Genomic DNA, 12,121 nt, shown 5'->3' with positions numbered 1-12,121 from the left:
ATGAAAAAATCGCTAAAAAATGAATGAAATGGAAAAATGCTTTCATTGAGAGTTGAACTCAAGACCTCCAAAAAAAAATGAATGAAAATAAAAAAGTGCTTTCCGATGAAAACAATGAAATGGAAAAATCGCCAAAAAAAATGAATGAAATGAAAAATATGGAAAAATCGCTAAAAAATGAATGAAATGGAAAAATGCTTTCAGTGAGAGTTGAACTCAAAACAATGGAATGGAAAAAGAAAATGAATAAAATGCTTTCATTGAGAGTTGACCTCAAGACCTCCCGCTTACTAAACGGATGCTGTAACCAACTGAGCTATGAAAGCTGTCTGCTTCTTTTGTGACAGAATTTATAAATTGTTTGTCCTTTTTTTTTCTTTTCTCAGAGTAGGTAGATTTCCTGATCTTCACTAGATAAGGCAAGTCTTCTTTAACCTTGCTCCAAGATCTAAACCTTATAGCTTGAAATTCTTCAACGAGAACCCAAATTTCTTCCTCATCCTAAAGTATCTAATCGATGGCTTCAACGATGATCTCTGTTTCTCCGAGTAATTTTGCTACAATTAGAGAATTGAAAGCTCAAACTCATACTGGATTGAAACTGAACGGAAGAACGAATCAAGTTTATTTCAACACCGGTGGTATGATTAAGGTACGATCGTCTTCTCGATTTATTATTAAAGCTAGTAACGAGAAAGAAGCAGCGCCATTAAAGAAACTCGGATTAACTGATGAGGAATGTGAAGCGGCTGTTGTAGCCGGTAATGCTCCTGAAGCACCACCAGTCCCACCGAAACCAGCAGCACCGGCTGGAACTCCCTTGGCTTCATTACTTCCTCTGAACAAGCGTCCTCGTCGTAACAGGAAGTCACCTGTTCTGAGAGCAGCTTTTCAAGAGACGCAGCTAAGTCCTGCAAATTTTGTGTACCCATTATTCATTCATGAAGGGGAAGAAGATACCCCAATAGGAGCGATGCCTGGATGTTACAGGCTTGGATGGAGACATGGTCTTCTTGAAGAGGTTTCGAAGGCTAGGGATGTTGGAGTTAATAGCATTGTGCTTTTCCCCAAGGTGCCCGATGCATTGAAGACACCTACAGGGGACGAGGCTTACAATGAGAACGGTCTGGTGCCACGAGCCATACGTTTGCTGAAAGACAAATACCCTGATTTGGTCATTTACACAGATGTGGCTTTGGATCCTTATTCCTCGGACGGGCACGATGGCATTGTCAGAGAAGACGGAGTGATCATGAATGATGAAACAGTTCATCAGTTGTGCAAACAAGCTGTTGCTCAGGCTCGAGCAGGAGCTGACGTAGTTAGTCCGAGTGACATGATGGATGGTCGAGTGGGAGCACTAAGACAAGCTTTGGATGCTGCAGGTTTTCCAGATGTGTCTATTATGTCCTATACAGCTAAGTATGCAAGTGCATTTTATGGTCCATTCCGCGAGGCATTGGACTCAAATCCACGATTTGGAGACAAGAAAACTTACCAGATGAACCCAGCAAATTATAGAGAAGCTCTGGTTGAGGCTCGTGCTGATGAGGCTGAGGGAGCTGATATCCTTCTTGTGAAACCTGGTCTTCCATACTTGGATATTGTACGACTTCTCCGTGATAACTCGCCTCTACCAATTGCTGCATATCAGGTTTCGGGTGAGTATTCAATGATCAAGGCTGGTGGGGCTCTGAAAATGATAGATGAAGAAAAGGTAATGATGGAATCACTGATGTGTCTCCGACGCGCTGGTGCTGACATTATTCTTACATATTTTGCTCTACAAGCTGCTAGATGTTTATGTGGTGAGAAGCGATAGGATTCTTCCTGCAGTAGAAAGCAGCTAATTGCAAGTTTTAGAGATTAAGTTAGAGTAGAGTTTTGGATAAGCTATAGTTTTCATAAGTGCAGCCATGTACTAAATCATAATTTCGATTGAATAAGAAGGTTAACAAAAATTACTTTCCAGACGAATTGCCGTAGTATAACACAAAAATGCGAAGATATCAAGAAATTTTCAATAAAATTCTTTGAATGTATGATGACATCTATGTTTCCAAACCCCCGGGGAGAGCATGACATGAGTGCTCTCTCTATTACAAAGAAAACTGCTTTCTATGTTGGGGAAATTGCTTAATGGGTAATCCAGTTTAGTTATCCGCCAACCATGTCACTGAACAGGCGGAAATAGGGGTAGTCATTTTTGGTGGTTGCAGGGTGACCAGATGGATCATGACATCAGCCAACCCAAATGAGGAAGACCGTAGAGCAACATGCATACAACAGGTAGAAGAACTGCAGTTGCAGAAGGTGGAACCTTGAGGAAACTCTCTCAGTCGCCAACTATCTCAAGGGAACCAACATTTCTATAGCATTGCAGGGAAAATCAATTCTATAAGATGAACCATCCTTGTACTCGATGTAAATTTTCTTTTTGTTTACATGGAGAGCAGATCAGCCATGGCTCATGAGCAGAATGCCATAGATCCTGCCTTTAGTTTGGTAGTTAAGGATGCTCACTGAAAAGGAGCTATTTATATGGGCTGACATTTTGTTGTAATAACAGTAAAATGTTTAGGGAAGGGACGCTGAGAGTCATTCAAAAGAAATGGAAGTTAAAGAAATCAGAGTTACAACAGTATCGGATGGAGAAGTTACAGATGAGTTGTATGAAAAAGATACAATCCCACTAATTTTAACACTTTTGGGAAAAACATCCTTCTGTTTCCCAAATTACAGCACACCCAAAAAATTGAAAAGAAGAAAAAGAAACGTGGAAGAAAATTGCAACCAAATATTCAGCACTTTAACCAAAAACTTAAATGAATTAACCCTAAGAATAGACAAGCATTGAAAAGATGATGGCCAATGAAATAAAAAATTTGAAGTATTATAGTACCTGATGAAGAAAACGAGGAAAGAAGCCCTATTGGAATGGGACTGGTGATGTCAGTCTATAAACAAACTAGCAATTTGGTGGGCAGGGTGGGCCATACGTAGGTTTTGTCAGCAGTGGGAAGCCAAGCCGGTTTTTACAATGTAGTGCTGCTTTCACTGGCAGAAATTGAGGGGACTTCAGACTTCACAATACTAGTTCCCCTGCCATTATTACTTATATCAAGTCCCTGAAACCGGCCAATCTGGTCTTGTTGCATCATTTCGGAGAGAGCTTGAGCACGGGCAGAAAACATAGGGTGGTGACCTTGCATGTTAGACTGAGATGGATGGAACTGTGGCAACTGCATGGTCTGGTAAGCTCTGCTATCGTTGTGACCACCACCACCACCTGCTCCTTGTTGCTGTTGGTGTTGTTGTTGCTGATGTTGTTGCTGCTGCTGTTGTTGCTGCTGGGAAAGCGAAAAGAAGGATGACGAAGATGAATTATATGGCATATAGTGCATCCCCAAGTTGAAAGTTTCGTTGTTGTTCACCGCTTCCCCGGTTGCAACCTTGAGCCTCTCAAGTTCTTGCTTTAGTGCCTCGTTCAGAGCTGCAAGCATTATCAGTACCATAAAGATGAAATGAATAGGACTTCCAATGTAACTTTTATAAAAACAAGTCCATCTATGCTCAGTAAACCCTTAACAGTACCACAGATCATCCATGGTTAGCCAAATATGAGAAAGAAGAGAACGTAATGTTCCATTGGATAATTATACGGCAAAACCTATAAGCAACGCAAAGATTGGTTCTCAATCGAATTTTCAGGTACAACATAAGAACCTAATATATCCTAATATATGCAGGTAAGATGTCAATTAAGATCTTTGTTGGACCACCAGGAGATGAGCTGAGGGCATGTGATTGATGTCCTCAATAATACAGATCATCATCCTCATCTGAAATCTTATGGTTCTAATTTCTGAACTTGTAATTCCATCAAAACTGGGTTCAAAATTTAAATTAAAGCTGAAGGCCTTTAAGCCACTAAGCTTTCGCGGTCTTGACGTTTTAAATATTGTAATTTCATCAACAAAGGTCTACTACTCCACATGAAAAGTATTTATCCTCAATACATATCCACCCTTGATTCATTTTTATGTTGCACCACAGATCTTTATAATATCTGAATAAGCTTCTATTAATCTAAAATAAATCAAGTGAATTAAATCCAGACATAGCTACCTAGTACGGATGCTTTTATGAGAAATAACAGGATATACATTATTTATGAATATTGTTGAAATAAACTATGTAAGACACTCACCATCACGCAACTGAGCTTGCTGCTCCATGGCTTGTAGCCGAAGCTTTAGCTCTGTGTTTTCAGTAGTCAGACCTGTAGTATCTCTCTAAACAGAAGAAGAGAAGAAAGACGGAGTAAGACAATGAATATAATGAAGAAAGCCAGTATAACTGCGCCTTACTTACTATTAAGTTAAGAGATGGATCATGAACTCGCATATGAAAAATATACTGAAACTGGTAGAACTCTACCCCTACAGCCTGGCAATGCATTGCATGTGCTAGGGCTTTGTTATCTTGTGCACCCATGCACAAGATAACACCCAACGATTGGCATTGGAACAAGTGGACAACCAATAGCATCTCTCCTAATGCTATTGCATGGTCACTTTCTCCTTAATCATTGGGTGTTATCTTACGCATGGGTGCACAAGATAACAAAACCTGTATAGGACCTTACACGTCGTTTTGTACAAGGATGATATGGTTGTATCACCCATGTAAAGGGCTTAAAGTACTATAATCCATGTTATCCAATTAAGTGAATTTAATCGTCTATGGTACAGACTGGCAGCCACTATGTGAAGACTGGCAGCCTTGGGATACCGTGAAGATGTTATGATGCAAAGGTGAAGAATGACTTGATTTTCTGGAGGGATCACCGGTAGTGTTTGATGGTAGTTTGAAGCTCAGACACAAATAAGGAGGCAGAAGGAATGCGAACATTTGCCTACATGTGGCACATATATTTAGAATCTTCCCGCCTCTTACTTAATGACTTAATGCAAACTACAATCGGATACAGCGGCTAATTAAGTTAGGTGCTATCAGGTAGCATATTTCTTCCTTATATTAGTGGTATATATACATAAGTACATCCCTAACAGCTACTTTAGTATGTCATCAACCACATAACTCGCCTAAAAGGCAGAAACTTGAGCATTCGCGTGGTATATACATTGCAAATGCACCAACTTTTATCATCCTTGACAACTCAAATAAAGTACAGAGTTGGTTCCTCAACAATTTGTTTCTTTGCTCAGGCACACAAATATTTCACCAACACTAAACTCTAACTTTAAAGGTTAATGCAACTATGGAAGAGAACAATATCGAGCTGCCCTCTGCTATGATGCTATTGAAAATCAACTTAACAACAAGAAAACATCAACCATTCCAAACCTGGAATAATGTGAGCTGTGCAGAAAGAGTAGTTGCTTCGGTTTGAAGGGTCTGAACTTTTCGTTCAAGTTCAATTATATATCGGGCTTTTCGCTCCTTAGAACGTGCAGCAGACTGACGATTTGCCAAAATCCTGCATAGATTCAGAAAAAACAAGACATCAAAACCGTCGCCACATCCCAAGAGGAGAAACTAGAATAACACACATACACTATAAACTGTAGGCAAGGATATTCAATCAGTACACGGTGCAGACCACCAGGAAAGAATCATTCTTTCGGAAATTTGGATGCTAAATAGACTCCAAGCCAGAACCCACAACAATGAACCCCATCAAATTCATAATGCAGGACAAGTTTGTGTAAATAGTAAGCACAAGCTACACATAAAGTGAGAGGGAGAGAATAAAGATGGTAGCCAATAAACAAACAAAAATATATAGAAGCTTCAACAGAACATAAAAGGAAAACTGAGGGAAAAGAAGAAGATTAAAAAAAAAATAAGGAAAAAGATCTTTGATGACAATAATCGTAAACACCAAATGACTTGTTCACTGATAAAGGGGCTGCAATGGCCTAAGAAATCTCTTCAAAGATTTCAGTTTAGCGGGGTTAGGCACCGGGAAAATTGGTTGCGTTTTAAATGAAAAGAAATTCTTGGTAGTTATAATCCACTAATGCTACTGTATTTTGCAGCTTGATTTTGACAATGAAAAGATCACCATATCCAGAACGAAGATTAGTAAACTCATATGTTCTGTGAAAACCTAGTCGCAATCTACACTAAATGATGTGTCCACCTCCTAGAAGTTTACTATGCAAAGATACTCATTATTTAAGTCGCAACATCCCGCGGGCTTGTTAAACTCGCCTCACATTTAAGATAAGCATATTATATAATCCAATTGTGGAATATCCAGACAATGTGGTACATATTTCTACAGAAGTGATATGTGCACAAAGAACTCCCAAATCCATGATATCAAACATTGAGACTGCAAATTTAGGTTATATGATACATACATTCACAAGAATTAACACCAAAAGAAATTCATGGAAGTATTCACAGTCCAATAGGATCGTTCGCCACAGATCCCCTTAAGCAAATAGCTAAGCAAACTACACTACTCTCAACAAGCATATACAGAAGAAAAAATTCCTACAACCAGCAATAACAACAACATGACTTCTAAGAAACAGCTCAACTGCTGCATAGACTATCCTTAGCTGTTTTCGACATGATTTCCTATCATTTATATACCTAAATCTGAAGCTCTCCAAGAGGTACCATGGAATATTTTAATATCTACTATCACCAGATTTGCATATAGTACCAGTTCAAATTGAACAAGAAACTTCAAATTATACCATCCTTAACAGAGACTAACTACAATTGAACAAGAAACTTCAAATTATACTACTAATTCAACACACTATATCACTAACAATCCAAGAAATGAGGTAATTAGTGAAGTATACCTTTTGGCTCGTTTTGGATCTAATGCCCAAAGCTCAGCAAGTTTATCAGGAGCCATAGCTTTCTTAGCTTCCATAACATCTCCAAACAAACTCTCTCTGTCTCCTCTAGACATAGAAGAAGAACCATCAACAGAATTACTATGTCTATGTCTAGGTCTCATATTTTTCTCAGCACCAAAAACCCCACTATCATTCCCACCACCACCGCCATTACTGTTCTGATTCACACCACCACCAATTCCAGATTCCAAATTCATATTACCAGCAGCACCATCTTCAACTTTAGATCCAAATTTCTCAATATCCATATAAGCACAGAATAGATCATCTTCTGATCCCATTTCTTCAAAACTAGTTGTTGTTGTATCAAATGGATCTGAAATTAGATCTAGGTCTTCAGAGATCCGGAAATTTACCTCTGAATGTGCTCTTCTATGATGTGAACCTCTAAATGGTAGACTACTACTACTAGGATTGTTGTTTCCAGCCATTCCTCCTGATAATTTCTGTGAATTAGGGTTTGATGGATCTTGCATTTCTCTAAACACACACTCTCTCTCTTCTTCGTTGCAGAGAAGGGAAGAGAGATTTGGTTTTGTTTAGATTATTATTTGTTTATATTTCTTCTGCTTCTTCCTCTTCTAGCATTGTGAAGCAAATAAATGGTGGTGAAATTTTATTATATATGAAGAGAGAAATTTGGTTCGTAAAAGTGAAGTATGGGGAGGAAAGAAAAAAAGAAAAAGTGCTCGGTTTCGGTTTTTTAGTTAATATCGTTTTTGGACCAAAAAGTGTTTTTTTAGGGTTCAGGTAAGAAAAGAAAAGCATGGTCTACAAAGGGTTGTTTTAGTCTTAGATAGTTTATCAGAGCAACTGCAATGGACGAGTAAACCCAAATTTTCAGTCGAGTGGGCTGGCGTAGTGGGACGGACCATCGATCAAAATTTGATCAAAGAGTAAAATCCAGACCAAATTTGGTCTGCGATCAGGACCAAATCCAAATATAGTCGGGCGTTGATATAATCTCCGCTGCACATCGGGCGTTGATATAATCTCCGCCATTCATCGGGCGTTGATATAATGTACGCCTGAAACGGGGCGTTGATATAATGTACGCCCGATGGGGCGTTGATATAATGTACGCCCCACTTTCACAAATTTTCAAAACTTACATGGGGCGGGCTTTATACCTCCGCCCCATTTTTTTTTTTTTTTTTTGTTTCTGAAACGTATACTATACCAACGCCCCACTCGCGCGTTATCTTTACCAGCGCCCCATTCGGGCATTATCTTTACCAACGCCTGATTCCAGGCGTAATGTTTATCAACGCGCGACCAAATATACTCTTTTCCCACTACGCCACATGACGGACTAAACCCAAATTTGGTCTTTTTTTTAGTCTTTGGTCTTTGGTTATACTCGCACCACTGTGGACGCTCTCAGCATCCGTGAATGCAAATGACGGGTACCCTCAAAAGTGGTGGTAGTCGGTGACGCTGTGTGTGAAATGTTTGGAAAGTTCACCACCACTACACGGAAGTTTTCCTCCTTGCCTTGGTCAAAAGACCAGAAAGGTGAACCACGTGAGGTTACTTTTCTAGGAATTTATCTTTTTCCTGCATGTGAGGTTTGGAAAGTGGAACTAAATACTATGCAGCACTGTGAAGACTTGCAGAGTCCCAACCTCCAACATGTCACGAGACATTGCCAAGATATCTACGTGTATCACATTCAAATCTTCATAGTTATAAACTTAAAAAGAATCATGTGGAGAAAGATATGGAGCACAGGTTAACAATGTACGCTTAAATGGAAGAAGAAGAAGAATGGGATCGATCCCAAGAGATTTGATTTGATACCATATTTAGTGGGTTGCATAAGAAGAACCTGTTGCGCAATAAACAACTATAACTGACTGATACTATTGTGGCTCTTGTGCATGAAAAACGAATATGTCGTACACATATATATGATGCACATGCCTCGAAATCGATATGAGGGACACTATACCGTCTAATTTAATCCTTTGACTAATCAATCTCTGTTTTGCATTTCCATGCATGTGCTTACCCCTCGATACTTGCGGCTTCCTATGGAATATCATGAATCATACTACTCCTTCCGTCCCAAATTAATTGAACTAGTTGGTCTTAAATTTTGTCCCATAAATAATTGAGTTATCTCACTAATCAAAGGAAGATATTTCTAAAAACTATCATTTTAATTGATTATTATTACTATAAGAAATATGTATAATTTGATAGTCATGTGTTACATAGTTGTTTTAAAATGTTTTTCAATGGTATAAAGTTTACGAAAAACTGTGGTATAATTTAAGAGATAAATCATTTCTAAGTTTTACTAGTTATTATCCATAAGGGTATAATTGTAAAAAAAAATACTTAAACATAATCTCATTTTCTCTTTACCTTAATAATTGTGCAAACTACAAATAACTCAATTAATTTGGGACGGAGAGAGTGCAAGTCACCGGCTATTTTGCCATTGTTTTTTTTTCTTTTTCTTAGCAATAAATTTATATTTTTTGAAATATAAGAGGAGTGATCTTTTTTTTCTTTCTTTCTTTCTATTATTATTATTATATTACGTCATTGACGAATTGAACCTGGAACCTCCTGGAACGCATGAAACTTTGTAGAACGGGAATGACCAGCTGAGCTAGGAGCCCGTTCTTCTTCTTCTTATTATTATTATTATCATTATTATTATATAAAAGGGGCCACGAAGGCTTTTATTATGAATCAAAATCAGTATTACAGGGGAAGGCGGGTAACCTAGCAACAAGCTGGGCACCAACACCTTTTTGAATAACTATTCCTAGTCTGTGAAAAAGAGAATTGCCTATCTTAAAATTAGCATCATGTCTAGCCATACAATTTCTCAATCTCTTTAAAAAGGATGTTAAATCAGGACTAAGCTCCCCGAAAGTGGTAAAGGCTAGAACCCCAAAACCATAGCCGAGTGAAGTGCACTTGTCCAGGTACTTATTGTTCTTGCGAGTGATGGCTGCAAAAATAGCAGACCCTGGTATAAAGTTGCGAGTCCTAGCACTAGTAAAAGGAGAAACCCCGGTGACATCCATACACACATCTCTGCCGTTTTCCCAGTTATAGACCATGATATCCGCCGGCCGAAGTTCCTTGTTGTCTGCTGAAATAAGCCCTAGAAACACCTCTTTCCTAGCCACAATCCCTGCTTTGTAACATATATCCGCTAAGACATCTTTGGCCATGTCATGTATAAATTTAAGCCCTACCTCACTAGCACAATGAATAGCATGATCTCCAAAAATATCCATATGTTTACCACAACATGCACATTTGCTATCCTTCTCAAAGAGAGGTATCCCTAAACGATACTGTAGGACAGAACTGAACTGTCTAGGCCCAACAACTTGGTTAAGCCTTGGAATAGGGATAGCCTTAAGAAAATCCATTGCATGCTCTTCCCTATTACATTGCCAAATGGTGGATTCACGCGTAGATAACGAGAAGCAAGAGGGTACCTTTTCCTTGACAACACCGAAGTAGATAACTGCCAGAGACTTCATGAAATGGGGGGCAGCGTCATTGATGTTGAAATCGGATAAGGATATACCACAAGCTTGGGTGAAGCCTTGTATCGCGTGTTGAAAACCTTGAGACAGTTCAATTGTTGCTGGCAGCTTCAGAATTGAATTCTGCAAGTGTTGAGTCTGAGCCTGAGATGCTAAGTAACAGTACTTCATAGTATCCTACATAGTGAGTACGCCAAAACCACCATCTTTGATTGGAAGGGTGGCTAATCGTTGTTGAATCAAACCAAAACCAGCCCCATCTCCAACCACAAGACGGCGCAGATACTGCATAAGGTGGTCATCAAAGCGAGACCCTGCAACCTGGAGTGCCTCGGGGCAGGTGGTGCGAAGAGAGAAATATAACCTTGAGACACCAGCGCAACTACGCAAAAGCAACAACTCACTTTGGGGGTCTTGTAGTTCATGAATATTATTCATAAGCTGCAAGGTTTTATCCACCCGACCCCGAACAATGTTGCTGCAAAACTCCATATCCAAGCTGATCGGTCCACCAAGAAGTGTAACACCACCCGCTGGTCTGCCAATATTGGTAGGAAAGACATTGTCCAAATCTCGTCTCGGATCATAAGATGGCCAAAACAGTTCCGTCTTCGCGATGTTCAAGTGTAAACCAGAGCTAGGTCCATCTTCCTGGAGAATTCTAAGAGCTTTAGACACTTCCATAGTATCACCCGCAATAGTGCCGTCATCTAAGTACCAAGCATGGAAGTATAAAGTACAATTAGTAGCAATCTTCTCGGCAAGAGGATGAAGAACCAAAGCAAATAAAAGAGGATCAAGAGTATCACCCTGTTGAACACCCATGGCAGAAGAGAGAACATGATCTTGATAATACAGCCTAGCTGGTTTCGCATAGCAAAACTCGACCCAATAAGAGATGCTTGGACAATGGGTTCTCACCTCCTTAATTATAGTGGAACGGTCGACAAGATTGAAAGCATTTGAGAAGTCTATCAACAACATAGACCGGGTGTGGTCGGCACCCATTAGCTCCAATAACCTATTCGCAGAGTGCAAAATACCTTCCCCACCACAAGGAATACCAACACCATACTGATAAGCTAGGTATTCGGTCATATCCTTTGTGACAGACGTGGCAGCCAATTTCGAGCAAAGTCTACGCCAGATGGTACCGACTGCAATTGGTCTCAGACCGCCGCCAGGCTTGAGTAATGGAGTTAGGGGCGCACTAGCTACGAACTCACCCAGAATGGAAGGGCACTTACCAGAGAGCCATAGGTTAACAACACCGGTAATAGACGACAATAACTCCTCAGCAACGGCAGCACCGACTCCACTCATAGCATCCAACAAATGTTGATCCCTGAGGCCATCTCTCCCACACGAGGTACCTTTAGGGAAGCTTTTGAGGGCAAGGAGGACATCTTTGGGAATAACACGTAAGGCTGGTGTCGAGATTTCTTCCGGTGGTATCATAGGCAGTCCAGCAGGAGGATGTTTTTGCTGAAGTTCGAATAATGTGTCCGGAGTTGGAGGAGCCACGCCACTGGACGAAAAAATGTGAATAGCCGCTGTGTAATGGCCATAACTCAGCAATAATGTTTTTGCTGAGGATGTTTTTACTTATTATTATTATTATTATTATTTTAATCTACAAGGATTAGTTCCATGGAAAAGCAACTGCAAAGAGAGACTCCAAAGAGCAAAACAAGA

General features: G+C 39.7%; 3 protein-coding genes and 1 non-coding gene across 4 annotated transcripts; 1 reads left to right on the top strand and 3 right to left on the bottom strand.

The window, feature by feature from the left end:
* Positions 1-252: 252 nt before the first annotated feature.
* Positions 253-326, bottom strand: TRNAT-AGU. Its single transcript has one exon. It is a non-coding gene; the product is annotated as a tRNA-Thr (tRNA).
* A 91-nt stretch (positions 327-417) lies between these two features.
* On the top strand, positions 418-2,048 carry LOC113325389 (delta-aminolevulinic acid dehydratase, chloroplastic-like). Its single transcript, XM_026573580.1, has one exon. It carries the CDS (start codon positions 518-520, stop codon positions 1,820-1,822), a length of 1,305 nt encoding a protein of 434 aa, XP_026429365.1. The 5' UTR covers positions 418-517; the 3' UTR covers positions 1,823-2,048.
* A 548-nt stretch (positions 2,049-2,596) lies between these two features.
* LOC113325390 (transcription factor RF2b-like) lies at positions 2,597-7,557 on the bottom strand. The gene is made up of 4 exons (XM_026573581.1): positions 6,849-7,557; positions 5,371-5,503; positions 4,211-4,295; positions 2,597-3,493 (listed from the first exon to the last, which is right to left on the bottom strand). Exons 1-4 carry the CDS (start codon positions 7,382-7,384, stop codon positions 3,036-3,038), a joined length of 1,212 nt encoding a protein of 403 aa, XP_026429366.1. The 5' UTR covers positions 7,385-7,557; the 3' UTR covers positions 2,597-3,035.
* A 3,046-nt stretch (positions 7,558-10,603) lies between these two features.
* Positions 10,604-11,884, bottom strand: LOC113324185. Its single transcript, XM_026572508.1, has one exon. The coding sequence runs from the start codon at positions 11,882-11,884 to the stop codon at positions 10,604-10,606; it is 1,281 nt and encodes a 426-aa protein (XP_026428293.1).
* Between the last annotated feature and the right edge of the window lie 237 nt (positions 11,885-12,121).

Source organism: Papaver somniferum, chromosome 11 (assembly GCF_003573695.1).
Source record: "Papaver somniferum cultivar HN1 chromosome 11, ASM357369v1, whole genome shotgun sequence".
Taxonomy (NCBI): Eukaryota; Viridiplantae; Streptophyta; class Magnoliopsida; order Ranunculales; family Papaveraceae; genus Papaver; species Papaver somniferum.
The sequence above is the reverse complement of the archived record's forward strand: the minus strand, read 5'-3'. Positions and strand labels throughout refer to the sequence as shown.

Bases quoted from the DNA above. Each gene is read 5' to 3' on its own strand.
- LOC113325389 (XM_026573580.1), top strand. From the start codon at position 518: ATGGCTTCAACGATGATCTCTGTTTCTCCGAGTAATTTTGCTACAATT.
- LOC113325390 (XM_026573581.1), bottom strand. From the start codon at position 7,384: ATGCAAGATCCATCAAACCCTAATTCACAGAAATTATCAGGAGGAATG. The intron at 4,296-5,370 runs GTTTGGAATGGT...TCTTCTGTTTAG, and splicing joins CACAGCTCACATTATTCCAG to AGAGATACTACAGGTCTGAC. The intron at 3,494-4,210 runs GTGAGTGTCTTA...TAATGCTTGCAG, and splicing joins GCAAGCTCAGTTGCGTGATG to CTCTGAACGAGGCACTAAAG.
- LOC113324185 (XM_026572508.1), bottom strand. From the start codon at position 11,884: ATGATACCACCGGAAGAAATCTCGACACCAGCCTTACGTGTTATTCCC.